This window comes from Pelobates fuscus, chromosome 2 (genome assembly GCF_036172605.1).
Source record: "Pelobates fuscus isolate aPelFus1 chromosome 2, aPelFus1.pri, whole genome shotgun sequence".
Lineage (NCBI taxonomy): Eukaryota > Metazoa > Chordata > Amphibia > Anura > Pelobatidae > Pelobates > Pelobates fuscus.
In genome coordinates, this window is record NC_086318.1 from 106297474 (window position 1) to 106322238 (window position 24765).

Genomic DNA, 24765 nt, shown 5'->3' on the forward strand with positions numbered 1-24765 from the left:
CTTTGAATAATTAAACTTTATTGGACAAACAAATAAAGTGCTTGGATGGAAAAGAAAATCATTGATTGTTTATTTGTTGCTCAGTAGGTGTTAGAATGATAATGTACACCATGAGAATTAGAGAGCCGAGTTCCTTCTTCTTCAGCAAATAATCATTTGGGGATTCGTGAAGGGCAGTCAAGCATATGTGACTGGGATGATTAGAGAAGCAGCCACCAACATAGTTTGCAAATAAACAGAGCAATTAATTGTCCAGTCATTGAAGCAGCCGTGTCCGCCTTATTATCTCAGTTGTGGTCTGCATTACCAAACCACATGTTCTCTGCTAAAATCAACCTCACACAACATGTTGCCTTAACATTCAAAATGAAGAGTATTTAAAAAGCGTTTTTTTCTCATGAGCTTCTCACATTCAATCTGTCTGACACTCCCTATGGTATCTTTTCCTAACATTTCAGAGGGATATATTAAACCCGTCAGGAACTAGCAAAGGAATGTTCCGTTCACATTTATAAACTTTTACAGAATATAAAAAAATCTCAACCTTTGTAAAGATCTAAAATGTGCTTACTTTTTATTTTCTCTTTCTATGAGGTGCCAACAACTCCTTTAGCACTGTACTATAGAACAGGGTTATTATAAACATGATGATTTACAGTGAATTATTAAACACAGATTGAAATAACATACACGTAGATACATAGGCAATTGAGGACAGTGTGGACCATACAGTGTAGTCATTGATTGGACAGAGACAAATGGCAAGAGGCAGGACATTGCTAGGTTCTTAGAGTTGGAATTTGGTTAGAATTCAAAAATCAATGTATCCCGGTCGTTGGTCCTTCTTTGATTCCACTATTAGAAGGTTATTTATTTTGATGCTCTTAAACTCCACCCCCTTTACACTTATGAAGACAAACAGGGTTATTCACTAAGTGAGAATTCAAGGTGAATTTAACATTTTCGGTTAAAGCCCCGGCTCTGAAAGTATAGCTGAATTTGAGAATGTTTCCAATAAGGCTATTTTGACCATAAATGTGAAATTGTGAGACTTTGTTTCTCTGAATTAAACAGAAAACAAGCTGCAAACTATATGATCATTTGGAATAATTTGACACTTCGCTTTAATAGCTTCTCCAGGATCTGCCTTTTCTTAAAACCAAAACCAAATCAAAATACCAATACTCTCTCTAATAAAGTCCCATGTTATACCTGCAGGAACACTACAGCATTAGCAATACACACCTTTACAAGGGTTAGAAAGGTCAAATTGACTTACTTTACATCCCCCGGTGCGTTGGTCTCTGTGTTGCCACTCCACCTCCAATTCAGTATTTCCTCAGAGGAAATAAGTAATAATATTATTAAAACTAATCTAATACACACGGGTAAGTAGAGATCTATTGCATGTTTTCACAGTGAAATTTCAAAGAGAAAGAGAATGATTTATTTAAATGTATTAAATGTTGGACATGTGAACATTGTATTTTCAGCTTCTTTGAAATTAAACTAAAACATTGACCTAATACATTTTTTTGTTGTTGCTGTTTTAGGGTCAAGCGCTTGAACAGGCTGCTTTATTTTCGCAACAAATCCGTCCTTCATCCCAGCCTTATCCAGGGATACAGCAAGCACAGGTAGCTGCAATGTCCATGCAAAGTGTTCCTGAATTGTTAATGAATACCTAGAATGTTAGGATATGCATTCTGTCCACCCTTTCATGTCTACCGTCTAAGGGGCAATGTACGGTTGTGTCACTGATACAAACATAATTTGATAATAATAAAGATACGGTATTGCAGTAAAAGCTTACTCCTAAGGATCAATAACATGCAAATAGCATTGTGCATTATGTACCCTATGGGGACAATCTTAAGCGAAGAATGTGCAAAACATACAACTACCCCAATAAATCACCAGACACATGATGGAGTGCATGTTTTCATATTTAGAATAAACATATTCATTTCAGAAATAAATGGTGAATAAAAAAAGCTCAAAATGCATTATGCTGCTTTTCACCCATAACATTTTTGGATGTTAAAACAGGAAAAGCACATTCATTGGATTATATGATATACGGTAATATCATAGTGGCTCTGCATATGAAAGTCAAGTATCCAAACAAGATGGTGTTTGATGATTTTTTACAAAGACAATTTCGTTTTTTTATTTCATGTAAATATACATTTTTACTTAGATTATTAAGTATAAAGTCATCATGATGCACGTTAAACATTAGGGTCAAGTTGATTCAAGTTTAGTTTAAAGTAACAACATGGTAAAGAATGAGTAGATGTCAGGATCATTGGTCCCCTTGGGGAGCAGAGAAATAGTAAAACCAGATGAGAGAGACAGGGCAAGGGGAAGTTGGCTGGGCTCAGGAATGGGTTTGAACTGTTAATTTGATGGAACAAGGAAGTCCATGTGATTAATTGGGTTATAAGAGTAATAATATGTGAAACTGTTAAAATCTATAGGAAGGTGGAGTGAGGTAGGGGGTTATGGATTATGTAAAAGTGAAGATGTTGGTTGGAGTATAGTTGAGGAGGACTAAGTAGCGTAGGCCAGTGCAATGTTGTAGATTAATTTGAAAAGAAGAAGAAGGGTTCTGAAACTTTAGGTGTATAGGAAATAATGGAAGAGCTTTGCTATTCAAATGTGACTTGAGGTAGCAGAAGCTCGCCAAGAAGAACACAGAAACATGTTAAGTTTTTTGACATGTTGGAATGTGAAAGAGGTGTAAACAACAGGTAGAGATAATAAATAGTTTGTATTTAAAGTGTCACCCTTCAAAAACAACTTGTTTTAATTGTCAAGCATCTGTCAAGTAACACAAAATTGTCACTGTGCTCATAAGGGCAGCATCATTATGCTGTCATTTAAATGTTGCTGGGCAATGGTTAAAGTTACTAGATGGTGTTAGGAGGTATCTGGAATTCGCACTGTATTAATGCATGTCATCACAAATAGCATTTGTAATGCACAATCTCACTAGATTTAATGTACTAATATTGTAGAGTGCTGCTATAGTTGTACTCAACTTTTTAAAGTTGATATTTTGTTAACACGTTAAGTGGATCACAATAAAGTATATATATATATATATATATATATATATATATATATATATATATATATATATATATATATATAGTCAAATGAGGTAGTTCTCTGCACACAGACTCAAATGTTTACAGTTTCAAAAATCTAAATGCCAGCTGCCAGACAGGTAGTTAAAAAACAATTGGTAATAGAATGTAATGGTCTGCACTATGTGTTTATTAAAGATGCTATGAGTGAGCCTCTAACACAGGTCAAATTAAAAAATGATTGGTTTTATATATATATATATATATATATATATATATATAAAATTATATATAATATATATACACACAAACACACACATAAACAACCTCTACAACAACCACAGCTTACATGGCTTGCATGGCTTAAGCTAATTAAATATATATGTTTAATTAAGAAACACTACACATTATGTACTTTATATGTTATGTTCTGAGACATAAGAGTTAAAGTATTCTTTATGTGGCATGTGTTATTTATAGCGATGGTTACAATTACAATTGAAAACACCCCCTAGGAAGGCAAGCCACTATTTAAAAGTTATTAATAACTTGTTAACTCTGTGTAAGACTGCAATCTAACTATGACCTATAGGAAGACCGTGCTCTTCACTGAACTGGAAATTATGTGGAATTGACAAAGAAAATGGCAATTTTAAGCCACCATAGCCAATTTGGAATCTTTTTCCATTGCCTAATGTTTACAATTATATTCGCTAAATTCTAGTTTAAAAAAATGCTTAGAGTCATTATCTACAGGGTTTATGCCAGCCTATGTGAACCATCATTCTGTGAAGCATGAACTCTGCGTCTCTGTGATGTGAAGGCCGCATTTGTTGTTAATTTTCCTACTGTTTTTAGAACGTATTTGTATCCATTATAGAAACTCGCCTGCTGTTATTAGCTCTTGGGATATGTTTGTATGTGTGACCAGGGTCCTTACGGTAGAATACACTGAATCTTATAGCAAATCCAATCCAAATATCCAACCCATATCTTTATATTTTGTTAATTTCAGCCTATTCCTCATGGGTATACAATGTACAGTACTCAGGTTCCAATTCAGCAACATCAAGGTGGGAGTGTACTCCTTTCACCAAACTACAACCCTAGAACCAATCAACCAGCTCATCCCAACTCTGCCCTAATAGAAAGGCTGCGACAGATGCAGCAACAGCCAAGTGGCTACATTCAGCAGCAGGGAGCTACCTTCATACAACCCTTGGCAAGTAACCAACGGTAAGCCCTTAAGAGGAAATTGTAAGATGTAAGTAAAAATAGCGACTCAAAGGGCATTAGAAGCTTTTTAGATATGTCTGCCATATATGGACAGGATAATGTAAATCACAGCACCCAATATTCATTAATTAATTAATAATTACTGCCTTTTTTTTGCAATGCCTCGTGAGAATAGTGTAACTGGTTGAAGAAAGTGGCAAAACTATTCTTTGTCATCTGTACTTTATAGGTTTGACTAGTTTGCTAGAATGTTTGTTATTGTATTATGTTTGGTATTCTTGCTCAACGTAATCTAAAAGTGATGAATCAAGAAACATATAATTCATAACCAGTGTGTGTAATTCATGTTACAGTATATGAACTTATACACACAACACGGCATTAGATGTTCGATAAGGGTGGCTAAATTAAAGATACCATTTCATAAACATTTTGTTTGTTTGTGCTGTCGTATTGCTCTCTAAAACTGCCTATATCACGTGCTGGTAAAATTGTGTATACTCTGCATTTATTTACTTAAAAATTATACAAAATTTCTTAGCAGTCCAGAGTATGTACTACTACTATATAGAACAATAGTAGATACAGCATATATCTACAAATAAAAAAAATGCAAAAAAGGGTAACATTGCTTCACCAGTAATGTCTCTGTGGATAAAAAGTGAGAAAATCCACCTGTGTAGAAGGCTCCAATGTTCTGGATCCGACTTACTGGTGGAGAAACACCTATATGGACACTCCAGCTGTATCCTGGGGCATAACCCCTAATGTCAATGGAAAAAAGAGAGAGAGAGATACTCAAAAGGTTTGGAACGAACCAAACTTACAGAGTATAGGCTGGACTATGAGATAAATGATAAAAATGTAATCTAGTCAATTAGGTAAATACTGTTACAGTGTTAGTATAGAGTAGAGTTGTATACAGGGTGTAGTGTACACCCTGTATACAACTCTACTCTATACTAACACTGTAACAGTATTTACACTACACCCTGTATACAACTCTACTCTATACTAACACTGTAACAGTAAATACTGCAATACAAACATGCCATTTAAGGGGCATTTCGAACATTCAACTCATTAGAGTCAGACAAAACTTTTCCAAGACTCATGATTTCAAGATCCACACACAATATATTAGAAATACACTTATAAAAAGAGGATATATATTAAAATATCCTGGATACAGGGGTTAAAATTGTGACTAAAGTCAATAAAGGTTGATTATTAAATAGTGAGAAAACGAATTTCAATATGCTTTTTTTTTTTTACCAAATAAAATGTTCTGCACAAATATTCATATAAAATATTGGCTTATTTTGCCAAGTGATCTGATCTTGGACTGCATATTTCCCCCCAAAAAAGAAATATATATATATAAATATTTATGTTTATGAACATAACAAACCATTATATTAAAAATGTTTATGAACATAACAAAGCATTATATATATATGTATATATAATGCTTTGTTATGTTCATAAACATAAAATATGTACTACTAAACACAGATGGCAATCTGTATAATGTTGCAGGTTAGACACCCACTGTTATCCCCTAAAAAGAAGAATATTGGTAGCTAATCAGCTCAACTGTGTCAGTCTCACTTTCAGTTTCTAATAAACTAAAGATGGAAAAACTTGATTTTCTATTGTTTTAAAGATTTATAAAAATTCTAACATGTGACAGGAAGTAACGTGAACATTAGCTATAGCATCTGTCCCTTAACATATGACTATACGGAATTATAGACATTACTATTTTTGTGCATACAGTATAAGAGCTGCTTACTGAATAACATAAGATTTCTTATAGAAGACTGTTCTTTTCTCCTGATGTGTGCAGAAAAAAAAAATATGATTTTTCAATTAACTATAGGATAGCTGATCTGGAAATATGCAGTATTCTCTCAAGGCATGTTATGGGTGTATTAACAGGAATTGTGCTGAAAGCTATTAAAAATCATATCTGGACATGACATTTTTAAAAGACATGTTTTTCTCATTCAGATTTACTCAACAGCCCTTGCAGCAGAATCCTTTGATTGGAGGAGGACTTGAGCAAGGGACCATCCAAGTTCCTCTCTCTAACCTTAGTTCAGTGCAGTTGCCTCAGGAGCACATGAGACAGAGACCCCAGCAAATTCGACAACAGAACCTTGCACAGGTAGACTTTACCAAAGGGAGTTGGTTAAAAGATTGAATATCAAAAATACCAGGCAGTAGCATTTTGCTGGTCTGCCAATACAGAACACATACCAGAAGTATCTCTAATTACGATCATTAGCTAGGTCCTATGAGCCACTTATGTTGACATGCTATCTGACACATTGTGTTCTACAGAAAGATTTCTATATTTCATAGTGAAAGGACATTTAAAGTAATTTCCTGGCAGACTGGGTACAATAAATAAAGATTTCTCGTCATGTCAAAATGTACCTTTGGATCGCACTGGTCACTACTGTTAGATATATTGTTTTTTAATTGTAATTGAAAGTTTCAGCCATTTCTAATGAGAATCATGTATGACTTTAAGGGACAATACATAGTGGGTTTTACCACGATTCTTCTAATGCCCTTTAAAACATTTTTTACATAAAATGTTTATTTTGAAAACAAAAACAAACACCTTTAAATTGATTTTTCCAGCATTGATCCCCTTCTAGTGATGTCACTTCCAATCTTTATTCTCTCGATGCAACAATAGAAGAAGCCCAATTTATGCATGCCTTTTTTTTTTAGCCAATTATCATCTGAGGTTTTTTATTAATCTTTTTTACTGTTCATTCCGAAACATCATCCGTGTGAGTTGAATACATTAGTTACTAAGTTATTTATTTAAATAAGTAAATAAATAAAATGGCTTAGTAATAATGTTACCATTTTTTTTTAATTTTATTTTTAACATTGGATGCAGATCTAGCACATCCAAAGAGGACAGAACAAGAGAGAGATACATAAAAACAGTTAAATTAAGATAAATTGTAATGTATATGTTCATCATTTTCAGACATATTGAGGCAATACTTATGGTTACATGTACAGAGTCTGCTGGTATTTTTGTGGGTGTCATTAATTATAATACCAGTAGACTATAAATATTGAAACTGCATGTGTGACACATTGCATAATTCTGCTCTCTTATAACATTTCAATGTGAAGTTATAGTGTTACTCCAGCCTAGGATTCACTAATGTTTGTTTTGTTCTATAAGCATTAGTGAATCACTGGGGCTTACAGTAGCCTTTTTTATTGTTATTTTTTTTTCAAGCAAAAAAAAAAAAACTAAAATAGACTGAAAAACTTGAATCCATTGCCTGGACCAAGTTCTCTCTGCATCTCTCTCTGCCTACATCCGTATCATCTTGTGTCACTGCGTCTTAGTCCAAGGTCCAATCAAATGCTTTGCATAGAGAAGCATTGTTAGACCTAGGGCGCATGTGTGGCAAGTGCATGGATTCTAATGCTTTCCTATCAGAAATAGTGAATGCTACACCAGACATGTGTGTGGTATGCATTTTTCAGTGGCAAGATGAGCTAAGAGACCGCTCATCTCACGACTAACATCAGCCCACCAACTCTGGACAGGGGGAGCTGGGGGTGGACAACATAATGTACTGTAGGGAGGCGGAGGGTAGGGTGGGGTTGAAACTGCAAAAAGGGATAGGGAAATTAAAAAATCCTACAAGTGCTTTGGACTGTTTGTGCATGAGCCATGTGCACACAGACCCACACGCTTCTACTTGCAGGCCCACTCACAACGTTGCCTGCAAGTGCATAAGATGATCATATATGGTTCTGATGACACACCGATTCTTTGCATAGGAATAACACTAGTCATTCTATATCAGCGTTACAGCCTCACTAAGTCATGTGCTGGATGTGTAAACAGACTCTAGCACACATTCAAAGATGTCGCTGTAAAAACATCATATTAAGCTGAGCTTTGTATATACAGATCGCTTGCTCCACAACCACATCTAAAAGCAGATGTTGATTGGAGTAATCATTTATTATTACACCCCTGCTCATGAAGAAAAGAGCAAATGTTTTACTGTAAATAGTCATAAATGTATATATATAGGAGTTGGTTTTAAAAGCTGCAATTATACCATGATGCCCAACAGTACATTGCCCCTGGACAAGTCGTATTATACCACTGGCATAGGTAGTTTGAACTGAGGAAGTTGTGATCAATATCCAGCTAATAAAAACAATAGCAACAGAATTGAATATCTATAAATTCAAGTATTTTTATGTTTATCTAGTTTGTACTTTACTTGCTTTTAAGTATTTTCCTTATTACCATTTAAGTGTTATTGATGTGATAATAATTATGTGTGCAGTTCCAAAACTCCTGTCATTCTCACTAACTGAGAGACCAATGAGGATCATATCAGGAACTAAATGCTCTAGCTGTGCTGTAACATATGTTTCTTTGACAAAATGGGTTTAAATGATTTATTTTAAAATTAGATAAATGGGTGAGTTTATATGGTCTATTACATGTGTATAAAATGTACATCTATATATATGTATATATGTATTATTTCAGCTTCAGGCGCAACAGAGTCAGCAAGCACTTGGTCTTCAAACAATGCAAGCGCAGCAGCCAATGGTAAGAATCAAATACAGTATGTAGTGTTCAATAAATGTCATTCAGATGTATATAACACATGTATAACAAAACTAAATGCATACTGTAAGCACCATAACCACTACATTATGCTTTAGTGGCTACGGTGCGAAGAGCCCCCTGGCATAGTCTGATGGCAAACTGTCAAACCGTTTAAAAACAATCTGACACTTACCTGTCACTGTTCACCCTACTTCGGTTCTGAGCTGGTATAACAAAGCAGAATCTCATACTTCTGCATTGTCATACCAACTCATACCAAGCTGGGTACATTATTCATTGGACGAGCGTGTCCACTGACAGCTGTCCCCACTTGATATGAGTTGGTATGCTCATTTGGAAGTATGAACTCCTGCATTCTCAGGCTGAAAGCAGTGTTACAAAATACAGTGGTATAAAATAGAAGTTTGGGAAGAAGGACTTAAAGGACCACTCCACCGCCTCAGGGCGCTTCAGCTTGCTAAATTGCTATAGGGCTGTGGAGTATCCTTTTTATAATCCTCATTTATAAAACGGACAATTTCATTGTAAAATTAGCACTTTTATATTTCAAAATAGAAACTGCTCCACTAAGTTAACGGAAGTAGCAGGCGCGTTCCAATAGAGTGCGTCTGTCTTCCAATTTTATCAGCAAGAAATTCTCAGGGGGTTGATCGCTGGGTGACCCATAGAAAGAGAAGCGCTCCTTCTTGCTGATAAAATTGGAAGACAGACGCACTCTATTGGAACGCGCCTGCTACTTCCGTTTTATAAATGAGAAGCGCTCCCCTCCTGACTGTCAGTCCTTGTAGTGTCTAACCCTCAATCCCTGCACCAATCCCCTCCATGTGTGTCAGTCCTCCCTCTCCCCCTGTCCCCTCCATGTGTCTCAGTCCCCCCTCCTCTCCCCTCCATGTGTCTCAGTTCTCCCTTCCCTTCATGTGACACAGTTCCTCCTTGCCTCCATGTCCTCCCCCCAATCATGCCTGCCAACCTTGAAGTGTGCTCATCCGCGGGAAGAGGATCTTTAGTTTCCTCTACCTGGACTGACAACAAATGCTCTCAGTGAGAATACTTCCTGTCCGGTTAAGTAAATTTAATTTAATTACCGGTATTATTATTTTGAAATAAACTGTAGTGCAAGTTATATTATGGAGAAGCTGGCTTACTTTGTAGGACTTATTGCTAAATATATATATATTCATTGAATGTTTGCTCAAACTGTTGGCAACTGTCAGCTGTTTGATAAAGGCTCACAATGTGATAACAATGCACAACTACAATGCAACCTGTCCCGAAGTGCATAAATGTGTCTTACTTCTTACTTACTTCCAGCCGGTAGAGAAGGCTTACTTCTTTACCTACTCAAAGAAAAATGTGTTAATGTGTGTGTGAGAAAGGGGTTCTGAAAGAATAATATATATTTCCTCCCATGTGCTGCCAGAGACCAATAATTCATTTATGGGAATTAATTAGGTAAAGAAATACAATTTACACAGATTTTATTTTTAAATGTCATATATTGAGAAGTGGATGTTGTGGTTAATTTATAATCAATCTGTACAGTATAGGTGGCCTGGGGATGCAGTGCATCTCCTGGCCACAGTTTACATAAAGGGTGCACTACATAGGGCCGAGGCTTGGGCAAAGTCTGGCTAATGGTATAATATGGCATGAGAGTGGTACTTAAATATCATGGCTGAGGAATTCTTGTGTCACATTATGTATTTTGGTGTATGGGTTTGTAAGTTTAGATATTCCATGCCCAATCATTATTCATTAGACTGGTTGTGTAGTACAGTTCCTCCTTAAACCCTTAGTCCACCTTAGCCCTAAGCCCTCTTACCTTAAATATCCACTAATTTAGCTATGCTCTTTGCATGTCCTTTTGAATTATGTTTTTTTTTTTTCCCCAGTGATTTCAGTGGTTGACAATGGAATCCTCAAAAAGCACTATTATTATAATGTCACCCTCTTCATGTGTGATATTTTAACACAACTTTTCAAAGTTGATATTTTTAACGTGAAATCTAATGGTCCTTCACGATTTATGGATAGGGTTCACCATCTGCCTATTTTAGGTAAATGTGTATAAATTCTGGCCATTATTTTACATTCTGAGAATGTTAATCGTTTACTTAAGGTGAATGTTTTGTGCAACCTCAATGAACCCAAGAGATCATGTTGCAGACATTCACCCATTTTTGGAAATGTTGTACGTCTTAAAATTAGTTGAAATTCCATGCTATTTCCATGCTGTGAACAAAGTCCTTTACTGGCTTTAGCAATGTTGTAATTTCAGTTTTATGCCTGAGATTTATTATTTCAATCAGGCCACACAAACATGACAATAAAGTATTATTTTATATGTTTACACTTTTAGTTTTGTGTTTCCGTTCTGTCTGAGAATTGGAGACGTACTGACTTCTTATTGTCCTATATATTTATATTTTCATTCAGTGCTGTGAACATTGAGCTGCCCTGCATAACATGCATATTCCCCACGAGTCTCTTAAAGTTATCAGCCATTAATGTTCAGTAGCTAAAAATAATAAAATAAGTGTTCTGTTTTTGATTTTTTTTTTTTTATATATTTTTTTTTTTTCAATTTGCAGGTTGGTTCACTTAACACTTATGATTTCAGAGCTGACTGGTAAAATTCAGACATAAAAATAGTTTGGAGAAATACATTTCTGGCTTAGCTAAATTTAAGGATTTTTTTAACTAATCACATAGAACCATATTTTGTCCTAAAATTTGCTATTTGGGTTGCCATCCGACCACAACTCACTATTTAATTACTTCTTTATTTTTTTATTTTATTTTTTTTTTAGCTTAAACTGTTTCACTTAGAAAATGCTACATTATGAAAACATTCCATCCAGGTAGAATGATTTATATTTTGATGGTGGGCAGACTGCATACCAATGTTATGTTTGTACAAGGAGAACGAATCTTTCCCACGTGTGTCATTAGATGTACATGTGATATTTAATAACTCGATGTGAAATTTAGAGGGAAAAGAAGACTGTTGAAAGCTCACAGTTTACAGAGCTCAGCTCTCTTGTATTCCTCACTGTAATGCAAACCTTTCACATTACCGAACATTTATTTAACCTTTGTGAAATGATATACTTGGCCCAGCACAGCAGTAACAAATAGGTGATAAATAGTGGTAATTCTATGGAAAGAATGGGTATACGGCAGAGTGGTTTGTGAATTACCACCGTGTTTGAAATATTTCATGTTTAACTATCCATTGCCCTGTACTATCCAAATATTACAACAAGCATTTATGCCCTGGTGAAAGATAAAAATTAGCAGAAAAATAATAGGTAACATCTCATGCAGCTATTAATCGCTAAGATTATTCATGTGTCAAAAACATTTTTTATTAGGTGTTTTGCATGAAGATCAATTAAAGGGTTGATAATATAAACAATGTGCACTGACATTTAGTACTAGTATAGGGACTCTGGTGTTACCCTAATAGTCCCATAGACTATATTTATTACTATACCAATTATATGCTTTGGAAGTAGACTCATGTTTCCGCTTTGAGAGATAATTGTATCTACTCCTCATAGCCCTTGATATTTCATGGTGAAGATTACTGGGGTCCATAGACATTGCTGGGAGGTGGTGTTTGAGGGCTAAAGCCCTGGATGTAGGACTCTTGCCAAACTTAGAAAGGCATTGATATGTCATGACATATCTACACTTACTTAGTGTATGGGTCATCAAGTTTTTCTTTGGGCTAAAGCCCCAAGTGTTTCTGGAGCCTGTGGTCCATCTCAGGGTTGATCCAAGACATTGTGCTGCATTGTTAGACAATCCAAGACAAATAGCTGCTTCCCACCAAGGTTGTTACAGCTCTCACAGTTATCCAGACACATTCTCTTAGCTCATTTCCTCATCTTCAGTTCTTATCCACGTGGCCTCCTCCAAACAAAAAAAAGTACCCACTCGAAACAAAATCCAAGAGAAATGTCAAGCCATACATCATTTATACACAAATTCATATAGAAACACACAAGTTTCTGGTTACTCTGTATAAAAATATATGCTCTGTGCACCCATTACCAGTACCAAAAGTAATTTGTTCTGTAGTGCTGGATGAGTCATGTGGCTTCTAATGCAATGAACTGCATGTCCCTACACAAGTTATCTATAGTTGGTCTGGTCTAATTAATCATACTGTATCTGTAGAGGAGGTTAAGGATATTGGGTAGTCCTGGTCGACCCTCACTACCCACAATAAAAGTCAAAACGCTGCTGCCTCTGCTGCCTCTGCTGCCTTCCTCATTGAGGCAACAAGAGTTGCCAACCACTTAAAGGAACACTATAGCATTAGGAATACAAACCTGTATTCCTAATGCTTTTATTTTAAACTATCTATGCTAGTGTCCCCAAATAGGTGAGGTTTGGAAAGGCGAGTTGCACTTGTCTTTCTGCCTCACCGCGCTAGTCTCTGTGGGAAAGCTCCACATCTTTGGCAGAGATCATCCGTGTAGATGGTCTTAGTCAGTCCAGTGCTTTCCTATAGAAAGCAGAAATGAACAATACTGGTCATGGAGGACACTAATAAGGGAACAATACCAACCAGTCAACTGTCTCCTGACAGCATAAACATGATTGTCTGGCTTCATAACCTTCAAGATCCATGACCATATGAGCCAATACATGAGCAACATTCAAAATGAGTTTGGAAACCATAGGCCCAAAACATCAGCTGCTAGTAGACTAAGCAGTCACACAGGATTCCAAAACCAGACAGATAAACCTAAACAAAGGATGTCAAGACTGGAAACGTCTCACAATGAATGGAGGATTTTATCTGATTCTAGCATCCAGAGATTGTATAGGAAGGACACCAGGCCTGGTGTCCTGGATGAAACACAGAGCATTCACATGGAGATCACAAAAATGGCTCCCAAAGATGGACTGGGACACTAATCCTAGCAGCACAGGGAGATGTACACAGCACCAGATCAATAGAAGCAGGGTTCTACCACATCGGACAGGAAACAAGGTACAGACTTTGCAAAGATGACACAGAGACAATCCAGTGCATATAAGCCAGGTGAAAGATGTTAGCAGGGACAGTATACTCTGAGAGGCACAACCAAGTTGCCAGGATTGTGTAATGAAACATTTGCACATAATATGGGCTGAAACTGCACAATTCCAGATGGGAGGTATCTCAAAGGGTAGTTCAAAATGACATTGCTAAGATGCTGTGGGACTTTCAGATCCAAATGGACAAGTAAGTGCTGGCCAATTAACCAGACATGATGGTAACCAGGGAACAAAAGACTGTGGTGGTGAATGTGGTAATACCAAATGACCATAACATCAAGAAGAGGGAACACCGAAAAGTGGACAAATACCAAGGGTTGAAAGAGGAGCTAGAAAGGCTGTGGAAAGTAAAGTCTTAGTGGTGATAAGAGTAGAAGGCAGTAGGTGTCCCATTTGTGATAGATGTCCGGGTCAGCGGCGGAACTATTGCCAGTGCAGCTGCACTGGGGCCTGCACTCTCCAGGTGCCCATAAGGTGGCACATGCACTTATATCTTTAACAGGATAAACTCATAAGAAAAGCCTGTATAAAGTAAATATACAAAACCTCATAGTGTAGTCTGTATAAATAATAGTGAAAAAGTGAGGTAAGTTGAATAACTCACACTTTACTTTTCTAAAGGGCTCTGTAAAGTATGAGTTCTCCAATTTTACCTCACTTTTTCACTATTATATATACAGATTACACTATGATGTATGTTTACGTTATACAGGATTTTCTTATAAGTTTCTTCTGTTAAAGATATACCAAAAAGGTAGAGTTAATCTAAGAGTGTGCTACCACCTTTTTTTCATTTTGAGGAGCAAGTAGAGAGTCCGCTCCAGACCCACACTCCATCAGCCTCAGCCAGCATCAGCAGGACCCAAGGACACAAAAGGTATGTTGACATAAAGGTGGCTACAAAAATCAAAATGATGACATGTACATTGTGTGTGCTTCTAACCATGTGTGTGTGTCAGTGCGTGTGTGTGAGTGTTTGTATTCGTGTGTCACTACGTGTATGTATCAGTGAGTATTTGAGTTTGTGTGTATGTGTCTGAGTGTGTGTATATGTCAGGTTGTGCATGTTTCATTGTGTGTATCTAAATGTGTGTGTGTATATATTAAAATGATATACAAGCACCCTTCATTCAAACAGCAACACTACACACAAAAAGCAAACCTGTACTTAAAAGCGAATACTACATACAAACACACCCTTGCATTCAAACATAAATACTACACACCAGTATACCACTGCATTGCAATGGCAACAGTACATACAAATACACTCCTACATGCACACCTACTCTATACAAAAACATACTTGCATCCAAACACACAAACACTGCCCACATATACATCCCTGCAAGTTAAATCCCCTCTCATAATATTGTAAAGCGCTACGGAATCTGTTGGCGCTATATAAATGGCAATAATAATAATAATAATAATAAAAGGGTGGGCAAATAGTAAATCCCTAGCTGGCATAACATCTTGGGAGTTGGACAGATGGGGATATGCCTTTTAGCCACCCTTGTGCTAGAGGGAGGCCAAAACAATTTCTTGAACCAGGGCCCTCTTTACATTAGTTCCACTACTGCTCGGGGCTTTAACCCATAGGTTGTGATAGTGGGCTCAGCAGATTCCAGGTAGGATATCTGAGATTGCTCTCCAGAAGAGTGCAGTTCTAGAAAAGGCTACAATACTGTGCAGAACTCTCTGGTGGTGCCTCTCGTAGAGAAAATCAATTTCTATATATATGTGTGCAGATCCTTTTGGTTGCCTTGTTTTCTTCATGGTCAGTCTTAGTCCTAGCTTTTTTTAAGGCCCTTTATGTTCTAATTTTGATTGACAGAGCGTACCACATCTATAGGAATGCTACCGATTAATGTAAAACGATTAGACTTTACAGTTATTTCCACAAATTCAAGCTTTGCCTTATCCAAAAATGTAGTTTAATCCAGTGTTTGTCAGTATTTGCATGAATCAGAAGAGAATCTGGTTTTAATAATAAAAGTCTGTCATTTGTAGGATGAGCCTGAAGAAGGAATGACTAGCTCACGGCCTTCAGGGATAATTCCCTTTGAGGCAGTTTCTAAAAAAAGTGTAAAAAGTAAAAAGCAAGCGTTGTATATCTTGGACTGTGAGTTTTATTCATGAAGAATATTTTCTGCTGACTGCTCTTCAGTTTTTCCACAAAATGATTCTTTTATTTTGTTTCAAGGGCTCTTTTACTAGCTATACATGACTTGGTCCACATTTACTAATGAAATACCTTGTATATTTACATTACAACCTCAGCAGTGTACAAAACTAGGAGGATTGTTTGGGTTACTTTACAGACTTCCTGGTCATTGGATGGCATTCGATACATATATTATAAAGAAGATAACCATTTGCTTTTAATAAGATGTATGTAATTTCCTGGAAAGCTTGGAGATGGAAAATTGGGTTAACGAAATATTGAATTTGATAATTCCATAATTTGGAATGGATGGATAGCTCAGTTTTTGTAGCTTTGTTTGCCCATCCATCAGGTCCTATGAGTATTAGAGAAAGTAACGAAGCTCGGCAGGAAAGCATTATTTAATGTTTTAATGAATGGGTCCGACCATTTTTAAACATTTCTTTCCGCTCAAGAGTTTTAGTGCAATGGCATATAAGCTCACTGTATGTATACTGGGCTGGCACCACATCAATGGGAAGTGTACTGTGCCACTGACACCCACCTGTAACACTGAGTTCTACCCCGCCATCCATGTATAATATCCCTCGTTAACAGATATCCCATGTTGAGAGATATATAGGAATGATGCATTCTTAATACCACAATTCCCATTTACAATAAAAATGTCAAAGTCACATACTATTGTAGGTTGAAACAAGTCCCAGCTCATCACATTTTGTCTTTAACACCTCCATGTTGCTTTGTCAATACAAAATAATTAGGAAATAAATAGTAAAAAGGTAGTTTCTTTAAAGAGTTTTAAAAAAAGAAAATGGCAGACAAATTTTTTTGCATCTGTGCTGCCCTAGGCATAATGGAACTCGGGCACCCCCTAATTTAAATTTGCCCTGCCCCTTCCTGTCAAAACCACACCTCTTTCTGTTAAAGACTAACACACACTTTGACTGACAGACACACTTGGACACACACACTCACTGACAGACACACATTCACAAATACACTGACAAACACACACACTTACTGATTTGACAGAATCTGACACACACACAATTACTCACAGACAGACACACACACTCACTGACAGATGCACTCACTGACAGACATGCACTTACTCACTAACATACACACATAATCACTCAGACACACAAACTCACTTGCAGACACACACACATCCACTGACAGACACACATTGACAGACATACACACATTTACTGACAGATACACACAATCACTCACACTTACACATTTACTGACAGACACACATGCACAGACATACACACACTCACTCACAGACACACAGACACACACGCGCACTCACAGACACAATGACTCACAGACATACACACTGTCAGTCAGACACACTGACAGATGTACACATACACACGCACTGACCGACAGACGGAGTGACGTCATAATCCGGTTCACGGCTTTACTCTGCGGTGCACCCTCAGAGCTCAGCACCCTCATTGCCTGCTTTGCGCGCCGGACTGCCTAGGACAGAACTGGCCGCATGCCTCGGAGGCCCCAAGGGTGGCCAGCCGGCCAGCTCTTGGGCCCCCTTAAAACGAGGCTAACAAGGCATTTGCCTGGGCATTTGGGGGCGGTGTTTTTTGTCGCGGAAGATACAGCGCTGGGCATGTGTGCTAAACAGTGAGAATCTAGTAGCTCCTCGCTGTAATAGAAGACTAGTGATTTGGCTGGTATTGCTGCACAATCACTGTTAAGGTACAGGTGGGACATTGCTTGGGGGCTGTAAAATAATGAAGGGGCGGTGGGTGTTGATAAATTACTGTCCACTCCCCATTTCTCCTGTAAATTTACAAATTAAGTAACACTTGCCTGCCGGAAAGCTTTGATTGGTTGGCTTACAAGGGTCTAATGTACTAAACATGAAAACAATGAAAAATGACATTGTCTATTCAATTCCTTTTCATGTTTGCACCCATTTTCAGAATAGAAACTATTTATTCATTATCCTTTATATGTCTACTGGATACAACCCAATCCATCATTCACTACTGTCACCTCATCTGTCAAAAAGACATAATAGTATGCAAAGTACTCAAAGGTGTGTGAAGCTCTTGCTAATATCAGCAAAAAATATTAATAGTTTGTCCTATGGCTATTTCCTATGGAGCAAGATACACTCAGTGTTTTTACGAAAAAGCAAACGAGAATGCTTCCAACCACATGTGCAGTCCAGAATTCAAAACAATGGCCTTGACTTAATTATATTTGGTAAGCTTTTGAAATGATCACAAACATTTCAAATGATTTATATGCAGGCGTTACTATTAAAGTCCATAAAAAAATTTGTATAAATAATTTGAAATGTTTTTCTAATAGATTGTTATAGTTTGAAAAGCTTAACCAGAAGAATTAAATAAAGGACAATGGCCCAGATTTACATAAGGGGTCCAAATGATTCTAAACCGAAATGACTTACCAAGTCACTAATCTACAGAAGCCACCATTAAAATTGAAGGGAATTTTTGTAGATAAAGCAATTGGAAAATTTCCTAACAGTATTGAAACATTGAAAACGTTTTTTTTTTTAAATCCAGGCCAATGTTAGGTCACCTTTGCATAATCTTCTCAGGGATCTGGTTAGTGAGTTGTTGCTGGGAACCTCAAGACACAGTGGACAAGAGATCTATATCTAGATTTTACCATGTTTTTAAATATCCCATCATAAATCTTCCTTTTTATTATGCATTGTATTGCATCAGTAGTATCTTGCAGGTTATGTTAGCCATTTATTCTAAAAAATAATAGTAATAATACAGTTAGGTATGTCACGCAGGGCGTGGATGTATAGTGTTACCGATTAAGGCCAACATTTTATATTTTTGGATGATTTAATGTTTTTGGATATTATTAAGTATTATGAACAATATTTTAATTATGTAATATTTTGATATTTTTTTTTAATATGATCATTTATTTTAACATATATTTTAATATGTGGAAAAAAATATTTTCAAACTGTATTCAAAAAGATTAAGTCATTTGGAAAACGTATCCAACAGTATTAAATTGAGACCTATGTTCATAATATATGCTATGATTAATAATACAAAATGATAACATCACTGAATCACATCATTTTGGTTGTATATCATTGCAATGGAATAGTTTGGAAGTCACATCCCTTGTAAACATTATATACAATGATTATTTGGTAGCCATAATGGCAAGGGGGCCCACAACAGCGGGAGTTCCATTAAACAGTATTTAACCAATCATTGTTCATGATGTGCCAGGAACATCATGAAGTAATGGGATTTGTCCAACCCTTAGACTTGAAGGTGAAGTAATGGGATTTGTCCAACCCTTAGACTTGAAAGGGAATTCATGGGATTTGTTCAACCCTTAGACCTGAAGGCATATTTTATTGAGATTTTTTGTTTTCAAGAGAAAATAGAGAGTAAGAGGAGCACGCAGCAACAGCATTTTAAACATTTTACATATATTTTCGAAGAAGATCTGTTGTTAAACATTGAGAGTGTTTAATTTAAAGCGTAAATCGTCAGCATAGTACCATTGAAATTGCCTCTGGTTGCGTAAGCATCAGCTGTGAGCTACAACATTTTCAAAAGAGGGTTTCCCCCGTTTGGTCAGTTCCTCTCAGGATTCACATAAATCTTAAATCACCCCCACTTAGTTTAGGATCAGTGGGTTCAGTGTCTACGATGCTATTAATTACCCAACCCTCTATAGTGGGTGTTTAAGGCTGAGTATACCAGAGAAAGATTTCCTAGCCTTTGGGTCGGAAGAAGGTGTAAATGTTAAATAGCATTAGTGTGATAGAAATTGTGTTGGGGAGAAGATATTGGGGAGAGTTATCAAAGTAAAAATTGGTGTCATTCTGGAGCAAAGTGCTAAATAAGGAGCAACTGTCATGGAAACCAGTAGAATGTTTAATCGCACCTGATTTGCTCCCCTATTGTTCCTTACCCATGTGGGTATATTGATATTGTGATATTACTTCTTTTCAGTTCCCAAGACAAGGTTTACAGCAGACTCAACAGCAGCAACAAACCGCAGCCTTAGTCAGACAGCTTCAAAAACAACTTTCTAGTAAGTACCCATAAAATAAAGGAATATGTAATAACATTTCTCAGTGTGGACCAAAACTACCACTAATGATCTGTTATAAATATTTTTGATACGATAAATATCCGTTTCAAAGAGAAATTGTAATAACCAGATTCCACGGGCCATTTATGTGTGTAATAATTTAACCAATGGAGAGCATTTCATCTGACACGCTTTCTGCTATAACAACGCATAGATTTATGGTTCACAATTTGTTTGTTCATGCACGCAGTGGGTGTCATTGCTTAGAGGACTTTGTTACACACAATTTCATAAATATTAGGGACACTATGTTTAACTCATTTTTAAAATGTATTTTGTAAAATGTTAAAGGATGCTTACATGTAGGTCAGCCTCAGCTAAAGATAACAATTTCTGCAATCAGTAAAAAAAAAATCAGATCAATGACTAAAAAGTAAAAAAAAATATTTTTTTTTGGCCAGGATTTATGTCTTGAAAATCAAGTTCTGCTGTAATGTTAAAGACCCCCTGTCAATGGGTTAACGTCATTGACTATTTGCATATGTTTTACAGAAATAAAGTCATTGCTGTGGAATGTTTTTCCCAGATTGTGCTGTGCATATCAGTATATAATGTCAATGTAGCAATTCTTTGGCTACAAACTATATATGAGTTATTGCAGGTTTTATGAAGTCCAATGTATAAGTACAACATGTACATGCACAACCTACTGACTGTATACAGAAGTAAATTGTTTACAGGGCCGGACTGGGGTTACAAAGCAGCCTTGGAAAAAAATGTGTGCCAGCCCCATAAGTCATTGTGACATGTAGTGTGAGTGTATTGTGTGTGTGTGTATGTGTATGTGTAAGTGTATGGATATATATATATATATATATATATATATATATATATATATATATTTAAATATATGTGTGTGTATATATATATGTAAATAATATTAATATATATATATATATATATATATATATATATATATATATATATATATATATATATAGATTGATAGATATTATTGGTATGTTTATTTTTCTAATTCAAAACATTGGTTCTGTCAGTGTAAAAAATTTAATTATACAGTAAGCATACTCACATGCAGACAGACAATCTCACTGACACAAGCACACAGACTCATTGATACACAGCTTCACAGACCGACAATCTCATTGATACATATAAGCTCATTGACATAAATCAGGACCTGTGGTGAAAGGTGAGGGGTAGTAAGGGGGTCAGGACCTGTGATGAGGGTCAGGACCTGTAGTGCAGGGGTCAGGACTTGTAGTGGGGGATCATAAGGCAATAAAAGGGGATTAGGGGCTGTAGTGGCTGCGTAGTGGCAATAGTGATGGGTAAGGGGCTGTAGAGGGTGCTAAGTGGCAATAGTGTGGGCTTAGGAGCAGGTGAGAGAGCCCTGGACTGTGGCTCTGCCTAAAACTGAACATAGCCTGGTTCACTAAACAGTGAACTGGGCTATGTGAAACTGGAGCTGCTGTGGTACTATCTGTGAGTAGTTATCCCCCACACCTGTCTTTGTCACCACTAACTGTCTCACTACAACCCCCCCCCCCCCAGCGGTACCTCTGCCTCCATTAATCATTTATTAATCTCTTCCTTCTCAAGCCCCCACTTTTATTTGTTTAAACGTACCTATTACTTGAGTCTCTTCTCTCCACCAGCCCCTGAGCAGCATGCCTCTGCAGTAATCCTGCCCACAGGGTTTCCTACTGCGAGCAGCTCCTCCTAGTGCTGGGAGCACACAGCATGCTGAAGAAGGGGGAGGGGATGTCACTACCTGTCTCCTCCTCGTAATAATGGCGGCCGCAGGGGAAGCTCTTCTGGCGGCCGCTGGGGGAGCAGGCTGTTCTGTCTCTGCTCCCCCTCCCTCGCGCACTAGAAAGAGACCGGGGCCGGAATATGACGTCATATTCCGGCACCGGTCTCATTAAGCTGCGCGCGAGGGAGGGGGAGCAGAGACAGAACAGCCTGCTCCCCCAGCGGCCGCCAGAAGAGCTTCCCCTGCGGCCGCCAATAAACTTCTCCCTGCGGCCGCAGGTCACCCCGGCCCCAGGTGCCGACGGCCCACCGGGAAATTTCCCGGTATCCCGGTGGGCCAGTCCGGCCCTGATTGTTTACTTAATTATATGATAGTTCTGGATGCTCACCAAAACAAAGTGCAAGTCTTTAAACTCATACCGTTTAATATAGTAGAAGTAGAACCATTTTTTTTACCCTAGTGTACCGTGCACTGCAACCTATATTCCATCAAATAAAACGCTGGTATTCAATATTTGCTTGCTATATCATATATAAAATAAAATATTAGGTGCATTACATGTGACTTAAACTCCAAACTATAGTAAACTGAAATTGAAATGTCAACATTTATGGGTAAACAGTTGCTCTGGATTCATTCTCCCAGTAAATTACAGTTCCCAATTTGTCTATTTTAGAATATATTATACAACTCAGAATGACTTCTCTATATTTCAGAGTGTGTGTTTATTCTGGAAAGATATTAGTTTTATTTATCTGATAGGCTGATGCTCTTAACCACATCTGTGCCTTAAGGGCCTTATAAACTAAAATACTATACAGCTTAGATATACTTCGACCCATTTCCTTGGTATAATATATTGTGCTCACTTAGATTTCATCCAGATGTTCATCTGTAGGGCGCTGGGGCAGCAATTCAACAGATAGAAGTGTAGATCACTGACATTATGCCTTATCAAATACACAGAAACAGGTTTAAAAGGGGAACCGGCCTACCTCTGGAATTTACATAATTAGATAAAAAACTTACAATTGCCCATAACTTGTCATTTTCTTTTAAACTGATATTCAATATTTAGCAAATGGCATAATACTAGTTCAGACAAGGAAAAGCCAGGTCCTCTTTTCTATATATTTTTTTTTTTTAAAGGACCACTCTAGTGCCAGGAAAACATACTCGTTTTCCTGGCACTAGAGTGCCCTGAGGGTGCCCCCACCCTCAGGGTCCCCCTCCGCCCGGCTCTGGAAAGGGGAAAAGGGGTAAAACTTACCTTTTTCCAGCGCTGGGCGGGGAACTCTCCTCTCCGCCCCGTCGGCTGAATGCGCACGCTTGCGTGCTCTCACTGTGATTTTCACAGTGAGAATCACGCAAGCGCCTCTAGCGTCTGTCAATGAGACAGCCACTAGAGGATTAGGGGGAAGGCTTAACCAATTTATAAACATAGCAGTTTCTCTGAAACTGCTGTGTTTATAAAAAATTGGGTTAACCCTAGCTGGACCTGGCACCCAGACCACTTGTTTAAGCTGAAGTGGTCTGGGTGCCTAGAGTGGTCCTTTAAGTAATGAGTGACAAAGCATGAAATCTCCAAAAAGTGAGTTCAGTGATTTGCACCATCTTATATTCTTATAGTCAAAGTATAGTCTGGAACAACCTCCTTTATTTTCAATGAGAACTACTTTTTGTTTGACTAATAACTAAACCGAAACTAGAGGAATTATTATTCCATTACAACAAAGACTATCTAAAATTCACAGTAGTTATTGGTTCAAAATTCACCCAATTTTTAGATTTAATTAAGCAACTATAGCACGTTTTGTGTACAGATCATGCCTGAAGATGCTGAACTTTCACTGCACAATTCTTTGCCATCCAAGAGTTAAATCACTTTTGTTTCTGTTTGTGCAGCCCTAGCCCACAGTCTGAATGACAACAAAGTGGTTTCATTTTTAAACTTATTTAAAAAAAAAGAATTTTTTTTATATCTTGCTCTGTAAATTGAACTTTAATTACACACAGGGGGTCTCCTGCAGAAGTAGCAATCTAATAATAGAGCAGGAGATAAGATATTCTACAATAAACACAATTTACAATAAAGGAAGTGTAAACATTAGATAACTATTTACATCAAGTTTTAGGAAGGCTGTGCAAGTGCAGGAAGGTGTGAATAGGGTGCATAAACAAAGTGATTTAACTCCCAAATGGCAGATATTTGAACAGTGAGACTACAGGGGCATGTTCTATACACCAAAACTGCGTCATTAAGCTAAAGTTATTTTGGTGACTATAGTGTCCCTTTACGTAATAGATTGAAGGAATGGAGATATCAGAATCCCAAAATAAATTTTAAAAAGCCTATAATTCTGCAAAATAGAAAAATAGCCTGATATTTTGGGTTGGTTCGGGTGCTATATATTTAATCTTATCTTGTACTGTTCCACCCTCAGCCACCACCCAGGGGAGCAGGTGGACATGCCATTGTTAACCCCTCCCCCCCTACATTTCTGTGTAGATTTGTGCTCCCCTGGTGCTGGCTATGGGTTTACAAGCCCCTAGCCACACCCCACCCAAAATAGTCTCCCTACACCCTTCACCATAAAACACAATAGAGAGGGTGGCAATTAAACTATTAGCTACAAGGTGGGGAAAATCATACTTACCATGAAATACCTTCTTTCTTGTAAATCTTCTTCTCTTCAGCCCAACAAAAGGACAA

At 37.3% G+C, this 24765-nt stretch overlaps 1 protein-coding gene across 1 annotated transcript in view; it reads left to right on the forward strand.

The window, feature by feature from the left end:
• The window catches only part of MED12L (mediator complex subunit 12L), a 442361-nt gene that overhangs the window by 413133 nt on the left and 4463 nt on the right, over positions 1-24765 (forward strand). The window contains exons 40-44 of the mRNA XM_063442526.1: positions 1554-1637; positions 4108-4328; positions 6342-6498; positions 8887-8949; positions 20194-20275. Of these exons, the coding sequence (XP_063298596.1) occupies positions 1554-1637; positions 4108-4328; positions 6342-6498; positions 8887-8949; positions 20194-20275 (607 nt within the window). The remainder of the gene's footprint in view (positions 1-1553; positions 1638-4107; positions 4329-6341; positions 6499-8886; positions 8950-20193; positions 20276-24765) is intronic.